Source organism: Budorcas taxicolor, chromosome 1 (genome assembly GCF_023091745.1).
Source record: "Budorcas taxicolor isolate Tak-1 chromosome 1, Takin1.1, whole genome shotgun sequence".
In the NCBI taxonomy this organism is placed as follows: domain Eukaryota; kingdom Metazoa; phylum Chordata; class Mammalia; order Artiodactyla; family Bovidae; genus Budorcas; species Budorcas taxicolor.
The window spans coordinates 93,951,404-93,971,844 of NC_068910.1; the positions used below are offsets into that span (position 1 = coordinate 93,951,404).

At 36.2% G+C, this 20,441-nt stretch overlaps 1 protein-coding gene across 1 annotated transcript in view; it reads right to left on the reverse strand.

Moving 5' to 3' along the window:
- GBE1 (1,4-alpha-glucan branching enzyme 1) overlaps positions 1–20,441 on the reverse strand; it is a 302,051-nt gene that overhangs the window by 75,133 nt on the left and 206,477 nt on the right. The window contains exons 9-12 of the mRNA XM_052636457.1: positions 19,218–19,345; positions 14,512–14,610; positions 6,822–6,932; positions 1,440–1,611 (exon numbers count right to left, since the gene is read on the reverse strand). Coding sequence (XP_052492417.1) covers positions 1,440–1,611; positions 6,822–6,932; positions 14,512–14,610; positions 19,218–19,345 — 510 coding nt within the window. The remainder of the gene's footprint in view (positions 1–1,439; positions 1,612–6,821; positions 6,933–14,511; positions 14,611–19,217; positions 19,346–20,441) is intronic.

Below are 20,441 nucleotides of genomic sequence, written 5' to 3' on the forward strand. Positions count from 1 at the left end.
TTACATGCTATGGGCTAGAATTGTCTTCAATGAAGGACAGTCTCAGGAAAAAAACTCTATCAGGTACTACAAACTACTGACATTCTCAACTCTTCAGTGCAGGCTTCTGAGCTGACAATGCTTATACAACTTCCAGACTAAAGCATTAAACTAAGTCTGGATTAATAGAATTCTCGGATGCAGTGGGCTTCAAGAATTAATGACAGGACCAACAGCATGAACTCAGAGGTCATCACTGATTTTGTTTCTCTACTAGGAAAGGCTGTACTTGTGAATGATGGTCACTGTGTCTGGGAGGACCAGCTGCCTTTAAGGAACTGAGGCTGATTTTACTTATGAATACAATGCCTTCAAAGTCCACCCAGAATGCCCAGGTTGGTGCCTGGAAGACAAAGTACAATCTCAAGGTCATGAGGGTCACTTCCTGACAGGCTGAGAGGAGAGGGATGCACTGAAAGGTACAGGTTGTACAGGGAAAATCTGGTATGTGCTTTATTGGATTTAGCTTCCTAGTCTCAAGATGGCAAATGATAGAGACTTTTAGAAATCAGATCACAGATTTTTTTAATAAAAACTTTCAGGTAGAAATGAATTAATCCGAAGTGATTCCTGGGTTGGGAAGAGCCCCTTGAGAAGGGAATGGCTACCCACCCTAATATTCTGGCCTGGAGAATTCCATGGACTGTACAGTCCATGGTGTCACAAACAGTCAGACACAACTGAGTGACTTTCACTTTTCACTTTCTAAGGCTTTTATTACAGAAAAGTAAGTCAGGCTCCCATACGCATTCCCCAGTCTTTCCAGCTCTCTCTACCCTAAAAACTGGTAAAATTTCCTAAAACTCAAATGGTTTTGGTTGACCAAATAGAACAGAAAACAATGCTAGTTGATTGTGTATTTTATAATTCAAGATCCTTCAGAAAGCAATGACTTTTGAATAGTCATGTTTCCTATTTTTTAAATAAGTATCTATTTTGTCCATCACAATACCTTGGGCCTTGGTTTGCACATTTATAATACAAATGTACTGGTGTACAGTTACCTCAGAGAAGACCAATAATATTAGCTCAGCATGTTGTTATGACATGACAATTACATCTTCTATGTTCAATGTGCAAACACTACGATAATGAAATAAATCAGAATGATGAAATTCAGAGTAACAATTCTATGTTTAAAAAAAATTCACCCCACTTATTGACAACAATATTAAATAAGATACTAGCCATTAGGTTAATTTTGCAACATATATTAGTATAACAATAATCTTAATTTAATTTTTACAGTTTACACATGACACTGTTTTACAGAAATAAAATTATAATATTCTATTTTAAACCTGAACAGCTACAGCACAATATCCTACATGACTTGTGTCATATATAATATTGGTTAACATTTTAAACACAGATTGGATATAGGTTCAATTCATACTTACCCATGAAATTGAGATACCCTTCTCCACCAAGTGTGTGAGTAATGAGTCGAATCATCTTATGAAGCTGTATTCCACGATCAATAACGGGAGTAAATGGGGTCAGAACACTCATGTTGGTATACATTTCAGCATCCATCAACCAAAATGCCAATGTCTTATCCCCAACGAGTGCCTAATATAATAAAAGTCACTGATGTAAATGCAAAGAATAGGTACTAGGGAGTTGTCATTTATGCTAGAGTAACACATGATTTCATAAAAACAGTACAGGAGAAGTGTGTGAATTAGTATTAATTCCATGTATTTCCCAATAGTCACTATCTATGCTGAAGGTAAACTGGTGAAATACATGAGAAAGCTCATATATCTGTTTCTTTTATGTATAAAATAGCTTGGTGAAAAACTCATGATAAGCTACCTGAATATTTGCTAATACTAAGCATGAGAAATTAGAATAATATGTGTTATAATGTTTAAAATACTAATAGCCTTTTTTAAGAATTTAAACAATGGATTTTTTTAAATTGAATGACAGATTCCTTAAATTCTGTAATGCATGACAATTTTCATAAGTTTCACACACATGATTTCATACAATCCCATAATCTTAGATTAAACTATTAGAATACTAACATGATTTTTAAAAATGACTTGTATATCATGACTTTATTGTTTTAAAAGAATGGAAGAGTTTCTTAGAAATCATTTATATGTATATGCACTTATATTTATGTACATAAAACATGTACATAAATATATTACAATGGACCTTTTTTCCTTTCAGGAGCAAACTGACAACTTTTTCTTAAAATGTAGAACTTGCTTTCTTATTCTATTTGAATCTAATCTAAAACAAGTTTGTTTTATATGAAAATATAATAGTTGACAAATGGGGCAGGTAACTCAGAAACACCCTGAGCAGCAGAAAAGGTCTCTTAATTGGAATGATTTATGGTTAAAAATAGCTAACTAATGCCAAGGATTATTTATTGATAGGAAGAATATATAGAGAAACACAGAGATTAAACCATAATCGCCTCACCATATTACTGTAAAATTATTTTCAGTTTTAGAAAAATATTTTTCTTTATAAACCTATTTTAAAGTCTAAACTATTTTCATATGTTCATATTTGTAATTTTTATTAGGTTTAAAATTCAGAGTATGTTTGCTTTTAGGAAGAATTAGGTAACTTACATCTTTTTGTATATTCTGGACAATTTTTAATACAAAGTGGAATTACATGGATCTTTAAAGTATGAAATAAGTCTTCCATACTGTTTCTGTACATCTTGGAAGAAAAATTATGAAATTAGTCTATCAGTTTCATCTTCAATTTGTTTATTTCACTCATTTCCTTATTCTTTTATTCATTCATATAAAATAAACATAAATTGGAACCCAAATGTGCTACAATTGGCTAGAAGCTTAAAATGTATTTTAATTTTCATATTGTTATATACTTGACACACAAAAAAATGTGGAAAATTTTTTAAAGAGATGGTAATAACAGATCACCTGACCTGCCTCCTGGAAAATCTGTATGCAGACAAAGAAGCAACAGTTAGAACTGGACGTGTAACAACAGACTGGTTCCAAATCGGGAAAGGAGTACATGAAAGCTGTATATTGTCACCCTGCTTGTTTAACCTCTATGCAGAGTACGTCATGAGAAATGCTGGACTGGAAGAAACACAAGCTGGGATCAAGATTACCGGGAGAAATATCAATAACCTCAGGTATGCAGGTGACACCACCCTTATAGAAGAAAGCGAAGAAGAACTAAAGAGCCTCTTGATGAAAGTGAAAGAGGAGAGTGAAAAAGCTGGCTTAAAACTCAACTTTCAGAAAACTAAGATCATGGCATCTGGTCCCATCACTTCATGGCAAATAGATGGGGAAACAATGGAAACGAGAGACTTTATTTTAGAGGGCTCCAAAATCACTGCAGATGGTGACTGCAGCCATGAAATTAAAAGACGCTTACTCCTTGGAAGGAAAGTTATGACCACCCTAGACAGCACATTAAAAAGTAGAGACATTACTTTGCCAACAAAGGTCCATCATCTAGTCAAAGCTATGGTTTTTCCATAGACATGAATGGAAGTGATAGTTGGACATGAATGGAAAGGATAGTTGGAAGAAAGCTGAGCGCTGAAGAACTGATGCTTTTGAACTGTGTTGTTGGAGAAGACTCTTGAGAGTCCCTTGGACTGCAAGGAGATCCAACCAGTCAATCCTAAAAGATTGATGCTGAAGCTGACACTCCAAACTTTGGCTACCTGATGTGAAGAACTGACTCATTGGAAAAGACCCTGATGCTGGGAAAGACTGAAGGTGGGAGGAAAAGGAGATGACAGAGGATGAGATGGTTGGATGGCATCAACACTTGATGGACATGAGTTTGAGTAAGCTCTGGGAATTGGTGATGGATGGGAAAGCCTGTCCACTGCCATCCATGGGGTTGCAAAGAGGCCGAAATGACAGAGAGTGAAATGAACTGAATATACTTGACAAGGGATTTACTTATCCTTAAATTAATATTATTCATTTCTTATTTTGTTACATTTGGTTCTGGTTTTTTCATTGGTATTTATTTGATTTGTTCCACAGCCAATTTAAAAGAAAGTACTACCCCAATTAGGAAGATATAAAACTTCATATGTCTACTTCATGAATGAGTAAAGTTTCTGTATAGGCCAACAGTACATAGTTTAGGCAGTGGGCTATTTTCTCAGTCTCAACTACTGAAATCTGCCATTAACACTCCAAAGCAGCCACAGACAATAAGTAATTGAATGAGTATGCCTGTGTTCCAGTTACCTTGTAAAAACAAGCAGCAGGCAGAATTTGGCTCATGGGCCTTGATAGCTGACCTCTGGTCTACTTACACTTTCTTAATAGTAAGAGGAGACATCTCAAAAACTAGTTTCCAACTTAAATTGTCAATTTCTGCTGAAATAACATAGGGACTTATTGTTCAACTTCAATTTTCTTAATTCATATACTGCAAATAATTTCAAAAGGTTTACTGTCTTTTTAAAGTATAAAGACTTCATTTTATATTGTTTATGAGGACAGTTCAGTTCAGTCGCTCAGTCGTGTCCGACTCTTTGCGACCCATGAATCGCAGCACGCCAGGCCTCCCTGTCCCTCACCAGCTCCCGGAGTTCACTCAGACTCACATCCATCGAGTCCGTGATGCCATCCAGCCATCTCATCCTCTGCCGTCCCCTTCTCCTCCTGCCCCCAATCCCTCGCAGCATCAGAGTCTTTTCCAATGAGTCAACTCTTCGCATCAGGTGGCCAAAGTACTGGAGCTTCAGCTTTAGCATCATTCCTTCCAAAGACATCCCAGGGTTGATCTCCTTCAGAATGGACTGGTTGGATCTCCTTGCAGTCCAAGGGACTCTCAAAAGTCTTCTCCAACACCACAGTTCAAAAGCATCAATTCTTCGGCACTCAGCCTTCTTCACAGTCCAACTCTCACATCCATACATGACCACAGGAAAAACCACAGCCTTGACTAAACGGACCTTAGTCGGCAAAGTAATGTCTCTGCTTTTGAATATGCTGTCTAGGTTGGTCATAACTTTCCTTCCAAGGAGTAAGCGTCTTTTAATTTCATGGCTGCAGTCACCATCTGCAGTGATTTTGGAGCCCCAAAAAATAAAGTCTGACACTGTTTCCACTGTTTCCCCATCTATTTCCCATGAAGTGATGGGACCAGATGCCATGATCTTCGTTTTCTGAATGCTGAGCTTTAAGCCAACTTTTTTGCTCCCCTCTTTCACTTTCATTAAGAGGCTTTTTAGCTCCTCTTCACTTTCTGCCATAAGGGTGGTGTCATCTGCATATCTGAGGTTATTGATATTTCTCCCGGCAATCTTGATTCCAGCTTGTGTTTCTTCCAGTCCAGCGTTTCTCATGATGTACTCTGCATAGAAGTTACATAAGCAGGGTGACAATATACAGCCTTGACGTACTCCTTTTCCTATTTGGAACCAGTCTGTTGTTCCATGTCCAGTTCTAACTGTTGCTTCCTGACCTGCATACAGATTTCTTAAGAGGCAGGTCAGGTGGTCTGGTATTCCCATCTCTTTCAGAATTTTCCACAGTTTATTGTGTGATCCACACAGTCAAAGGCTTTGGCATAGTCAATAAAACAGAAATAGATGATTTTCTGGAACTCTCTTGCTTTTTCCATGATCCAGCAGATGTTGGCAATTTGATCTCTGGTTCCATGATTTCAATAACTAAATGGCCTTTTTCATTTATTTATCTTTATTGAGTGACTACTAGGAGAAGTCATAGTACTAAGGCTGGAAATACAAATGTAAACAAATATTCTGCTTAAAATGTGATGAGAACATGAAGACTTGGGAAACCACTTTTTCCCCTATACACCTGGATGAAAGCCTCAGGAAACACACCTGAGTCAGAGCATTAGTTCTTTATAGTAGCTTCCCAGGTGAAGTATGCATTTGCAGGTGTGTGGGGGAAGCATAAGACTGGGACAAGATTGACCTATTTATGAATGGGTAAAAGTTTTACAGTATTGAAGAACAGAACACTTGGAGGATTGAACAGAGAATAAACTTTGGCATGGGCCAAGATATGACAAGCTGTGTGTGAGAAGCTTTAACCAAAAGATCTGGGTTGACAAAATTAGCTTTGCCCTTTGGAAAATAACTCAGGCTACATTACAGACGATGGACTAAAAAAGAGGGACAGAGATCAGGGTGATCAATCAGCAAAGGATTTAGTGACTGAGGCGGGAAAAATAATGAAAGCAAGTGAAAAGGCAGAAAAGAAAATCTTTAGAAGGAAAACTAAAATGGAAAGGAAATTAAAATTAACCTGGATTAGCACCAACATTCTTCTCCTGACAACAAAGGAAAACTTGTAAGATAGCACTTGCAACTGTCATTCACAGTCGCTTAATTACAGTTTGGCAGGGTAAAAGTAGTACTGCATTTTGAAGTTGAAATTTATGGATCTATAAAGTAATTTTTAAATGTCTCTTCTTTTTTAAAGGTTTTTTGATTTAGACCATTTTTAAAGTCTTTATTGAATTTGTTACAATACTGCTTCTGTTTTATGTTTAGGGTTTTTTGGCTGTGAGATGCATGGGATCTTAGCTCCCTGACAAGGGATCGAACCTGTACCTTCTGCATTGGAAGGCAAACTCTTAACTACGGGACTACCATGGAAGTCCCTGAAAAGTTTTTCAAGTAAGAGTAGCTGTCACATAAAATAGACATATAACACATTACATTAATTGCATTGAACTATAGAAATTTGTATTGAGATATGCTTATTTTAGATACATTTACAAATACAGGCACAGAGACAGAATGGTTTACACACATACTTATTTACCTGATCGTGGCTCTCTGCGTAGGCAATGCACTTTTCAAGGTAGCGTCGGTTTGTGAGTGTATACACTATATTGCCCATGTTCCAATCTTCATCTTTATATTCTTTCAGTAACTAAATGCAAGACAGGAAATAATTTCAATACATCATTACTATTCTTACTTTATAACCCAAGCTTAGGGTATATATCATATCAATCCAAATTATGACACACAGATACAAGCACACCCACGGAACAAAAATAGCTTTGTTGACACTTTTACTGAAATCACAGCTTTTGTACAGACTATCCAAATGACAGTGGTGTTGTGTGTGGGTGTGCACGTGCTCACTTTTGTGCAGATGATTTGATCACTGCACTTTAGGATTTTGGCAACTTTTTTTCTTTTTCTGTAACAGCTGCTACTTCTTGATTAATGACTACAGTAAAGTGTTGTGCAGTAGATCTTTCAATAACTTCCACAAGGTAGAGATATACTTGCTACCATTTTAGCTTGGAATGAAAAAAAAAAATGTTAGCAAGAAGAGTGTCTTGTTCTCTTCCTAAAATAAATGAAAAGAAACTATTATTTCAATGTATAAAAGCTGATTATGATGAAATAATTATCATCCTGGGGCAGGAGATAGATGGGCTCCAGGTTAGATATCTACAGCTGACCTTCTGTGTGCATTTCATGAGGCAGTAAGAAGTGGGCTTCCCACAGAATACTTATAACGAGCCTTCCCTTTGTATTTCCTGACATAAGAGATGGGTGGGCTCCAGTTAAGGCATTTAAAATCAGCCTCCTGTTTGCCCTCCAAAATGGAAGTAACAACAGAAACAGGGTAAATAGCCAGTCTTCATCTCTTGTAAACACCTTAAGTAAGAGTCCTGGCATGGCCTCTTTACATCACTGCTCTTCACCACACCCTTCTCTCTGAGTGTGCATGCCTGCTTTGCTTCCATCTTAACTAAATAAACCATTTCTCTGTGTGCTTTCCCACTTGTTGTTATGCTATGCCTCTAATAATTAACTTTGTACCTGCATTTACATTTTCTGCCTCCGTGATAAATGCATTTTTCACTGAGGTCAAAGATCCAGGAAAAAGTAGCTTCCAGCCTCTAGCCCTGGCTAGGATTCTTGGTTCTCATCCAGGCTACCCAGGTTCAATTCCTGGGAAGGGAATTAAGATCTCACTTCCCGCCACCACTTACTGCTGCCTCTCTGAGATAAATCTTAACAGTGCACACATTTTTGTCTCCAAATGGGTTGTTACTCAGTCTCCAGTGTGGCTTCTGTACCTCTCAAACCTCTTCAGTGCAAATGAACTTGCAGAAATTTCAGATTTTGATTGTGTCCTAAGTCCTTTTTTAGGCAAACGCTTGCTGTACAAGAATGCTGTCCCTACCCCTTCCTGTGAAATGCTTTCCTCCTTAGGCTGCCATTGTGAAACTCTGCATTGTTTTGCTTTGTTTTGTTTTCTCACTACTCAGACATCCAGCAAAATCCCTTCCTCTGACTATCATATAAAAGCTGCTGCTCCACAGAATTAACAGCCTAAAAAGAGCCTGTTCTTTCACGCAACACAATCTTTCTAAAGGGGGCTCATTTCTCTGTCCTGCACACTGACAGGCAGAATTCTAAAATGGTTCCTATGATTCCCACTCCCTCTGATTCACCTCTTTGTATAATCCTTTACCTGGAGGGTGGGAGGGAACTTTGAGTACAATAGATGTCCTTCAGAGAAAGGGTGAGATAATAACAGAAATGCTCTAAATTGCTAAGTTTGTGGTAGTTGGTTATACAGCAATAGGAAATTAATGCAGATTTTGGTACACGAAATAGAGTTCCAGCCTGTTTGTATCTTCCTTTGCTTTTTTTTGTTTTTTTTGCTCAATGGAATTCAGAGGTGCTTAGCCATCCCCCCGTTGGAGAAAGCAATGGCAACCCACTCTAGTACTCTTGCCTGGAAAATTCCATGGGCAGAGGAGCCTGGTAGGCTGCAGTCCATGGGGTCGCCAAGAGTCGGACACGACTGAGGGACTTCACTTTCACTTTTCACTTTCATCCACTGAAGAAGGAAATGGCAACCCACTCCAGTGTTCTTGCCTGGAAAATCCCAGGGACAGGGGAGCCTGGTGGGCTGCTGTCTATGGGGTTGCACAGAGTCAACAGGACTTAGCAGCAGCAGCCATCCCCCGTAACTCCAGTGTGAATCACCAGGCACCAGAGGGCAGACTGTATTAAGGAGAATAATGACCACCCACAGGTGTTTATATCCTAATACCCAGAGTCTGTGAATATGTCACCTTACATGGCAAGAAGGACTTCAGAGATCTGTGGAAGTTAAGGACATTGAGATGGGGAGATTATCCTGGATTACCCGAATGTTGCTGCTGCTGCTAAATCCTGTCAGTCATGTCTGATTCTGTGGGACGCCATAGACAGCAACCCACAAGGCTGCTCTGTCCCTGGGATTCTCCATGCAAGAATACTGGAGTGGGTTGCCATTTCCCTCTCCAATGCATGCATACATGCATGCTAAGTCGCTTCATTCAGTCTTTGTGTCTGACTCTGTGCGACTCCATGGACGGCAGCTCACTAGGCTCCCCTGTCCACGGGACTCTCCAGGCAAGAATACTGGAGTGGGTTGCCATTTCCCTTCTCCGGATTACCTGGATGGGCCCAATGTAATTACAGGAATCTTTCTTAAAAGGTGCTTGGGTTGTCAGAGTAAGACAGAGATTTGAAGATGCTACCCTGCTGGCTTTGAAGATGGGGGGAGGGCTCATGAACCAAGGAATACAGGTGGGTTTTAGAAGATAGAAAAGTCAAAGAAATAGAACCTCCAGAAGGAATGCAGCCTTACGAAGCCTTGATTTTTAGTCTAGGAAGATCATTTCAGATTTGTGACCATATGACAGTAGATTTGTATTATTTTAAGACACTTTGTATTATTTAGATTCAGTGTAGTATTTGTATATGTCTATTCACAATCCATAAACCTATGCAAATATGCCCAGTTAAGTTGGACTGCTGTGTTAAAATAATTCAATGGAAATAGGTTAGACTTTTCAACAAATCATGCTGGAAGTGTTAGACATCTTTAGACAAAACAAAACAAAACCTTAAACATTGATTGTACAAAAAGTAACTCAAATGGACTATGGACTTAAACATAAAATTATAAATGTTTAATAGAAAATATAGGAGAATCAGAGAATTCTTAGACTTGTCACCAAAATAGGTCTCTAAAAGGGGGAAAAAAAATGATAAACTGGCCTTCCTTAAATTTAAAGAAAACAAAGAACTTTAGCTCTGTGGAAGTCCATATGTAGAGGATGAAAACACAAGCAAAGACCAGTATAAATATATTTGTCAACCACATACCACCTCACAAAAGGGTTGAATCTAAACTATATAAAGAACTCTCAAAACTCCACAGTAAATAAATGATCCAATTAGAAAATGGTCAAAAGACATAAAACAGACATTTCACTGAAGAAGATATAAAGATGGCAAATAAAGCACAAGAAAACAAGTTCCTCATCATACGCCATTAAGAAAATGCAAACTAAACCCACAGTGAGATATTTCTGCACACCTGATAGAATGATCAATATAAAAAATAGCAACAATAACAAATGCATTGTTCAAGAGTGTACAGAAATTGGATCTCTCCAAAGTTGCTTGTGGTAATGCAAAATGGTACAACTACTCAGAAAAATAGTTTGAAAGCCTCTGACTGTGCGGATCACAACAAACTGTGGAAAATTCTTCAAGAGATGGGAATACCAGATCACCTGACCTGCCTCGTGATATATGTGCATGGAGGTCAAACAGCAAGACTTAGAGCCAGACATGGAAAAACAGACTGGTTCCAAATTGGGAAAGGAGTAAGTACATCAAGGCTATATATTGTCACCCTGCTTATTTAACTCATATGCAAAGAACATCATATGAAATGCCAGGCTGAATGAAGCACAAGCTGGAATCAAAATTGCTGGGAGAAATATCAACAACCTCAGATATACAGATGATACCACTTTAATGGCAGAAAGCAAAGAGGAGCTAAAGAGCCTCTTAATGAAAGTGAAAGGGGAGAATGAAAAAGCTGGCTTAAAACTCAATATTCAGAAAACTAAGATCACAGCATCTGGTTCCACCACTTCATGGCAAATATTTGAGGAAAAAGTGGAAACAGTGACAAGTTTATTTTCTTTGTCTCCAAAGTCACTGCTGAAAGTGCTGTAGCTATGAAATTAAAAGATGCATGCTTCTTGGAAGAAAAGCTATGACAAACCTAGACAGCATATAAAAAAGCAAAGATATCACTTTGCAGACAAAGGGCTGTATGGTCAAAGCTATGGTTTTTCCAGTGGTCATTTACTAATGTGAAAATTGAAGGATAGAGAAGGCTGAGTGCTGAAGAACTAATACTTTCGAAATGTGGTGCTGGGGAAGACTCTTGAGAGTCCTTTGGACAGCAAGGAGATCAAGCCAGTCAATCCTATAGGAAATCAACCCTGAATATTCATTGGAATGACTGATACTGAAACTTAAGCTTCAATACTTAGGCCACCTGATGCAAAGTGCTGACTCATTGGAAAAGACCCTGATGTTGGAAAAGATTGAAGGAGAGGAGAAGAGGCGATGAAGGAAGGATGAGATGGTTGGATGGCATCACTGACTCAATGGACATGAGTTTGAGCAAATTCCAGGAGATAGTAAAGGACAGGGAAGCCTTGGCATGTTGCAGTCCATTGAGTTGCAGAGTTGGACACGACTTAGTGACTGAACAACAATAACAACAACATCCAACCAGTATAAAACCCAGTACTTCTGGATGTTTACCATAGAGTAATGAAAATTTATGTTGATACAAAAATCTGTACACAAATGTTTATAGCAGCTCTCTTTATAGCAGCTAAAACCTAGAAACAGTCGAGATATCTTTCACTGGAAAAATAATTAAACAAACTGTGATATAACCATGCCATGAGATAGCATTCAACACAAAGAAAGGGAAACAGTGAAGTAGCTCCCAGATATAGAAAACAAACATCGCTCCCAGCGGGTAAAGAGGGGGAGGGATAAATTGGGAGACTGGGATTGACATATACATACTATTATACATAAAATGGGGCTTCCAAATGGCTCAGTGGATAAAGAATCCACGTGCAATGCAGGAGATGCAGGAGACATGGGTTTGATCCCTGATTCAGGAAGATTCCCCAGAGGATCCCACTCCAGTATTCTTGCCTGGAGAATCTCATGCACAGAAGAGGCTGGCAGGCTACAATCCATAGGGTTGCAAAGAGTCAGACACCACTGAAATGACTAAGCACATTTATATATAATAGATAATTGATAAGAACATACTATATAGCACAGGAAATTCTACTCAAAAATCTGTAATGGCCTATATGGGAAAAGACTCTTAAAAAAAAAAAAGTGTGGGTATATGTATATGTTTAACTGATTTACTTTGCTCTTACCTGAAACTAACATTACATTGTTAATCAACTATACTCCAATAAAAATTTAAAAAAAAATCTTGAAAAGAAATATACTACTGATACATGCAACAACCTACATGAAATCCCCAGAGAATTTGACTGAGTGAAAAATGATAAGTCCAAAAGGTTGCATACTGTATTATTCCATTTATATAACATTTTTGAAATGAAAAAAATTATAGAAATGGAGATCAGGTTAGTGGTGGCCAAAGGTTCAGGAGTGATTTGGGGAAGAAAGGAGTAGGTGTGGCTCTAAAGGCAACATTTGGGAAACTCGTGGTAATGTTCCATGTCTTGATTATGTCCATGTCACTATCCTGATTGTGATATTGTACTATAACTTTGCAAGATGTTGTGGTGGTGGTTTATTAGCTAAGTTGTGTCCGACACTTGCAAACCCATAGATTGTATCCTGTCAGGCTCCTCTGTCCAAGGGATTATCCCAGCAAGAATACTGGAATAGGTTGCCACTTCCTTCTCCAGGGGGTCTCCCTGACCAAGGGATTGAACCTGTATGTCTGGTGTCTTCTGTGATGGCAGACGAATTCTTTACCAATTTACCACCTGTTTAACTCCACAGAAATCTAAATGGAGAGCAATACATTTTTTTTCCTTCCATTTGTATGATGTACTGCCTAGTACAGTACCTTGAGTATACAAGGTACTGAAGTGTTTAGAAAGTTAAATATTAAAAAAAAAAAAAAAAAGAAAACTGCCATTATTACTAAGAGGAGGAAATAGCCTGCTCTGAGCTATGATTGATTAAAATAATTCTAGGTTGACGTACACCTTTAAATATCCTTGAATCTGCTGAAAGCCTGATGAAGGCTTTTCAGTAGGATGTTAAAAAAGCAAGATTTGGCACTTGCAAGGGGGAAAACATCTTTGCGGAAGATTAGAAATCGTAAAAGATGGTGGGTGGATAAACAACCTAAACCAAGGTAAGAAACTTGAAGATCACAACATTTTTTTTTTTTTTAATAACAAATACAAAGCAACTTTCCCAGCTGGTAAAGTCTCTTTGGTTTCTAACTCTAATCAGGTTTGTAAAACACTTATTTTTTTGACCTGATAATGATTAAGAAATCGATAGATGGAAAAGCAGAAGTTGTACTGGTAGAGTTTTAATGGCACAGCTGCTGCTGCTGCTAAGTTGCTTCAGTCGTGTCCGACCCTGTGCGACCCCATAGACGGCAGCCCACCAGGCTTCCCCGTCCCTGGGATTCTCCAGGCAAGAACACTGGAGTGGGTTTCCATTTCCTTCTCCAGTGTCACAGCTGTGCACTGCCCAAATTGCCTGTGGACTCAGAAGAGACATGAGATGATTACAATAACCACTTCCTTCAGAAAAGGCTTCGTGGTTTTTCTATTCAAAGTTAAGCTCTTCTGCCACTGTGATCTCATGGCACCAGTTCATGTCTGTACTAAAGAACTTTATCAGAAAGCAATGATTATTTGATACATATCTGACATCTTATAAATATTCAGCCTGTGACTCAGACTTTGCCACTCTGGAGTGTTCTATATCAAATCCAAGTCTTATTTTACATTACCTAAAAATAATCTTATCTAAAGATCACTTATAACAACTTTGGTCATTTAGACAAAAATAAAATGAAACAAAATATAATCCAAGCTACTTGAATTGTTATTAAATTTAATAAAAGTATATTTGAAATAATATGCAAGGTGTCATATACAATTATTTATTCCTAGTACCAGACACATGGTAAGGGCTTTTAAACACTCAATGAAGGAATGCATAAATCCACATCTCTTGAGTAAAAAACCATACTAAGCAACAAGTACTGGGAATTAAGGAGTGACTTCTACATTAATTGATGATTTGCAGGCAGAAATGGATGCTTTGATGAAGTTTAATGTGTTTTAAATATAGAATGCCAGAGTTTTATATAATTGCACTGATAATGCAAAATTCCATTTACATAGCTAACATTATATCAATCATATCTTCCCCACGTCTGCATAATGCAAGTGTGAATACTTTAAATTAGAACTTTTAGAAGTTTGAGAGGCATCTTATTAAATGGCACAAGAATCTACACACTAATGAGAGAATTTAAGACTTCAATTATAATATCAAAACTAAGAAATAAATCAAAGAAATAATAAATACACCAACATAAGACATAGTATCCACAGGGAAAAAAAAATATTTACATTAAACCTTACCTGTATCCATTTATCTGGAATTGCCATGGCCAATCGATAGTCAAAACCACCCCCTCCCTGGGAAATTGGAGAACACAGAGCTGGCATTCCTGATACATCCTAAAATAAAGAGCATCAGCATTACCAGTTCATAGTGATCAAATTTTTACTAAATATTCTTGTGACAGTAAATCCAGGCCAATAAATACAAATAATAAATGGGGGTATATACTCTTGGAGTATTTTGGTAGCATAATTGTAAAAGTATAGCATTGTGATAGCATATCTCATTTCCCAATAAGATTTTGAGTAGTGCTTTTCATTGCAGGACAACTTTTTATCCTTAGTTGCACATAGAGAACACAAATTAGTAAGTGTTATTGCTGAAACATGGTTTCTTACACTAATTTTTGAATATTCTACATATTGGCTACTGCTTTCATCAAACATAAAAATACATGTGCTGTATATCTGTTATTCTTCTCTGTGTATACAGCAGTGGCAGAGAATGTATTTTGGGAGCACTTAGCTTCTGATGAAATAGAAATAGAGTTAGCACATTAAGAGCAAAGCAGGAAGATGGCTTTCACAAGAGTCAGTTACACTTGGAAAGGGTCACTGAGGTTATCTAGTGGATCCTCTTCATTTAAAAGATATAGAAATCGAGGCTTATTGAGGTGAAGGGCTCGCTAAAGACATGTTTCTCAAAGATAGAGCTGGGACTCAGACATCCAACCTTTTGACAGGGTCTTCTTACAGTCATGCTACCACTAGACTATTGGTAATCAAATAAACATATGGTCAAACAGAGAAGTAAAAAGAAAATGATGTAAGGACCCAGATGCAACAAAATATATTAGTGTAACAATGGTGGTAAAACATGGTATAAGTACTAGCAATTCTAACTCCACAATATCTTTCAAATAAATTATTTTCTTTTGCCTCATTTCTATAGACACTATCTTACTTCATCCACCTAACTACTTATTCTGACCACTATGTTTCCACACATAAGTGGAACTCCCATCTCCAGTCTCTCTTTACAATAACTGCTGCTGAATGATCTGCTCCTATCATTGCCCGCGAATAGCTTTCAACAGTCAACAATAGAAAACTTAAATTCTTCAGTTTAGGATACAATTCAACAACTATACCGTAAGCACTGACAATATAATTTATTATTTGATTATCTGCTTCCTCCCTAACTGTTAGAATTTAAGACACATGGGGTAGGACTTTTGTTGTTGTTGTTGTTGCTGTTGTTGCTCACTGACATATGCCAAGAATCTAGAATAGTAGAAGAACACTTGGCACAAAGCAGGAACTCAATAACTATTGTCTGAGTGGTTTTATGAAGGTGCTGCCAAGGCTTTGATGGTAAATCAGACATAACACTTGACCTGCAGGATTCAAGAACTAGAACCTAAATAAACATGCATGCACACAAACACACAAAATCATGAAATTACAGTGTTATGGAGTCGTCATAATTGTTAACAGAAGTACACAGCAAGTGTGAGGAAAAAACCTACATCTCTCCATCATTATTTCTACTGTTTCATTTCAAATATTCAATATATCATCCCCTTTGAAATAATCACTCTTCCCTGTGCTTCTGACAGCTTTTATGTGTGTGTCATTACCCAAATTTTCCCTTGGATCATTATCCTTACTTCCTATGAAAGATTTGGAAGAATGGCATTGAAACATGTGTAATATCATATAAGAAACGAATCGCCAGTCTAGGTTCGATGCAGGATACAGGATGCTTGGGGCTGGTGCACTGGGATGACCCAGAGAGATGGTACGGGGAGGGAGGTGGGAGGGGGATTCAGGATTGGGAACACGTGTACACCCGTGGCGGATTCATGTTGATGTATGGCAAAACCAATACAAAATTGTAAAGTTAAAAAAAAACAAAATAAAATCTGAGAAAAAAAAAGAAAGAAAGAAAGAAAAACTATCACACACTCCGAGCTCTCTGAGACTTAATTGCTGCTTCTTCCACAATACCATCCTCAAACTCTTCCCACAGAAAAGCTACAAAAAAACAAACATATGACCTCTCTGGACTTCCAAAATAATGTGTTCATTGTTTTCTAATGGAAGAGAGGTACAACAAAATATAGTACATGGTGGAATATATACATAAGAAAATATCCATTATTTTATTCTTATTCTACATACTTATATCTTATTCTACATACTTTTTTATAAGTTTATAAAAGTGGAAAAAGATGAATCAAAGAAATGAAAAAGGATGAATGGTTAACAGATAAGAAATCATTTTATGTCACATTTTCACAGTTATGATAGGTATTCAGTTCAACTCCTTACTAAGGCTGGGTACATATATGTTAAGTATCAGGCACCTGTGTTAGACACTGGAAATACATACACAGTACCTTCCTGGAAAAGTTTTTATAAGATCCAGAGTTTTCATGAGACAAGTAATAAGATGGCATTAAAGATCAAGATAAGCTTTTTCTCAAGAAAACATTAAGGTGCTTTCTATATTTGGTCTATAGGTAGTTTTAGAAAATAGCTTCATAAAGAAATAGAATCTGCTAAGAAAAATATCTGGAGACCAATAAGTCTTAACTCCTAAATCTGACTCCTAGAAGCTTGCCTCGTTAATGCATATGAGGTATTTGTAGCTCTTGTTTGTAAGTGGAGAGTTAAGAATTACTCTTTTAAAATCTTAAAAGAAGAAAATAAGAAAAGGTAATGGTCATGAAAATAAATATACTTAAATATAAAGAAGTTGATAACAAAAGGATATTCAAATGGTCATATATGCTTCCAATGAAGTTAAAATAGCTTTAATTCTTTAATCTAAAGATCGCTTATAACTATTCCAGAGGGAGAGAAAGCTTCAGTCATCAAAAAATATTTTTCAATAAAATATTTTCAATAAAATATTGCTATATTAATACAGCAAATATAACCACGTATAAAGGTAGACATATTCCAGAAAAAAGGCTCCAATTTTAATAACTATCATTATAGCTAAATTGAATATACAGGACTGTATATAACATTGCATTACTTATTTGTTACACCACATTCCTCTCTTAAAAAAAAAGTTCATGAGGATCAATTCCACTTCTTGAACAGACTCCCACTAGACAGAAAAGTGATGTATTGAAATTGAAGTAGTTTTCAATTTAAGTAGAATAAATTGAAGACACATCTTGTTTTAAAAAAATCTAAAGCCAAGTAATATAAAGTGGGCTAAAGTCTCAAAGTTTCATTGGTAGAAACACTAATAATCAGACAAAAGCTCCCTAGATGATAAAACTATTTTACTTGAAATGAATGGAAAGATCAATGTAACAATTTTCAGTTTCATGTATTAAATAATTGCTTCTTTTTCTTCAGTACCTGCTTGTGATGTGCCCTGTCATTAATTGTTTATAGTAATTTGTGATACATAATGTCTTTGCTTCAAATTGCCATAAATATACTTAACTTTTATAAATAGTTAAAAAACTTTTTTATGTTTGACAGATAAAAATTAAAATATATAAACTATAAAATAAATGTTTAAAATATCTTCTGAAGTACATTAAAAATATTCAGCACAGAAAGTATTAGCACAAGCATGAGAAAGTCTTATAAGTTATGACTACATACAGGTAAGATGAGACTGTGAAACAATACAGGATATCAAGATGACATTGTAATTGTGGATTAAAAAAAAATTATATGAAAATTTATTCCAGGAATTTAGGATTCATTGCTCTATCCTAGAAGATATTTAGAGGGCAAAAGGCCTAAATAGAGTAGCTGTTTTCGATCCAGAGACGAATAAGAAAATCATATCAGTAGTTTGAGATTTTGAGTTTTGAGAAATGATGCTTAGAAACAAGACTATACAAACAATAAATACTACAGGAAAGAGACCATCATGACTACATTTCATTTCAATGAACTAAATGCCAACAACATGAAAATACTTCTTAACTCTGACTCTTTCAATGACAGTCTTACTATTTTTATGTGCCAACCTCTACATTTTGTATAGAACAGTTTTAACATGAAATTCAATTTTAATAATAATTCCTAGTTAGAGGACTCACAAAACCAGAGGGATTTTAGTACTAAATCTAAATTAGCATAAGCATTTAACAAACTTCTTAATTTATCAAATTTATCACCAAGAGGGGAATTGTCAATTATGCATATACCGAATTATATCATTACAGTGCAGCTTTGGGACAGTTAATCATGAACCTTCAGTAATCATGAATAACTAGTGAACATTTGGCAATCTAAGAGCAATAACGTAAACAAGAAAGGTAATCGCATCAGAACAAGAGAGGTTTCAGGGAAGCTCACAGGCAGTGAACCATGCCATCTCTGATGATTAAACCAGAAAAGAAAAAAAAAAGTTAAATAGACAGACACATATTAATATTCAATTCTTTTTCTGTGCTGAAGGTCTCATGGCAAAAGGACCTGTCCACTGATTAGGATATTTTACTTTGTAACGACTGGCATTTTCTTTTTTAACAATGGAATAATGGCAAGTAATTAGGGAACATTATCTCATAATAGGAAAACAGTGAATTCTGCATAATGTGCCACACAGACAAGGTAGCTGCACTATAGTCAGGGCATAATTTCACTTATGCAATCATCGATAATATAGAGATTATTCAAATATTGTATGCCAACAAAATGTTCTATCTTAAAGAGGGTCAGGGGGTAGAGATCATTATTACCTCAGCTATTGTTATAGAATCTGGATACAGTGTGTGAACCAAATGATTTGCCAACATGATGTAAGTCAAAGCATCTTCATCTACTTGTAGTCCAAAATACTCATGGTAATCACCTGAAAAATTCTCACCTGGAAAACAGAAAACCAATATGGATGCATTATGTTAGTGTGCAGGTCTTAACTCTGCACAAATGCCACCCCCTCTCAATTAGTTTGTTTATATCAGTTTTGTTATCAGAGCAAAGCATAATGGACCTTGATACCAAATAATGCTATTAGTAACTATATGATCTAACTTAAAAAGTACCGGATAACTAAATTCAAAGTTCAGACAATCCTGCAATTCAACTTTTGTTTTACAAAAGCAAACAAAATCTCTGTGATTTAAAATTTTAAGCTAATTTGAACTGAAATGTCCAGCACAAAATAAAATACCAGAGATTTATAAACTTTAATTTTTAGATAACTTTTTTGGTCATACTGAGATCTTAATATTAGATAGCTCCTATTTGATTCCTCTGAAGGCAAGCAAATAGGAAAACCACCATAAAATTGAGACAAAATGTTTATATTATTTTAAATATGGCTAGAGTTTATGGAGTATGGATTTCCTATGATGACAAAAACAGTTTAATATCCCTCAACTTCTTTCTATCACTACTTGCCCCATCTCCTGATTTTGATTGCTTATAGTATATTTCACTTACTGGTATTATACTATTAATTTTCTGTTCTTTCAGCTGTTACTATTATTTTTAATTAAGTCTACTTAGTGCTGAATGCTTGCCTTTTTCCCCGCTGATTTCTTATATATGTTCTTTGACTCCTTTTTTTCAGTTTGCTTGATTCTATCATTGAAGGATATTTTTACGTGGATTCTTCAATTTCTTTCAAATGTATCCTTCAATGGCAATTCAAATATCCAATTCTCAAGTCACAGTTTCCATCCTTAAAAATTTTGCAGACAGTGCTGTGGCAATGGAATAGTATGAGCTCAGCCTTTTTTTTTTTTTTTTTCATTTATGCAGGTAAATTACTTTTTCTTCAAGATATTACTGGATGAAGTTTTCTTTTCACAGAATTTTATAAATTAAACACTCTGTGTCTATGTTAATAGTGTCATCTCAGATTTCTTCTGGTATATTATATAATTTTTTGCAGTTTCAATTTTTATTTTCATCTTCATCTCAAAGTTGGGAAACATGCTAAATAACTCAATGTTTTT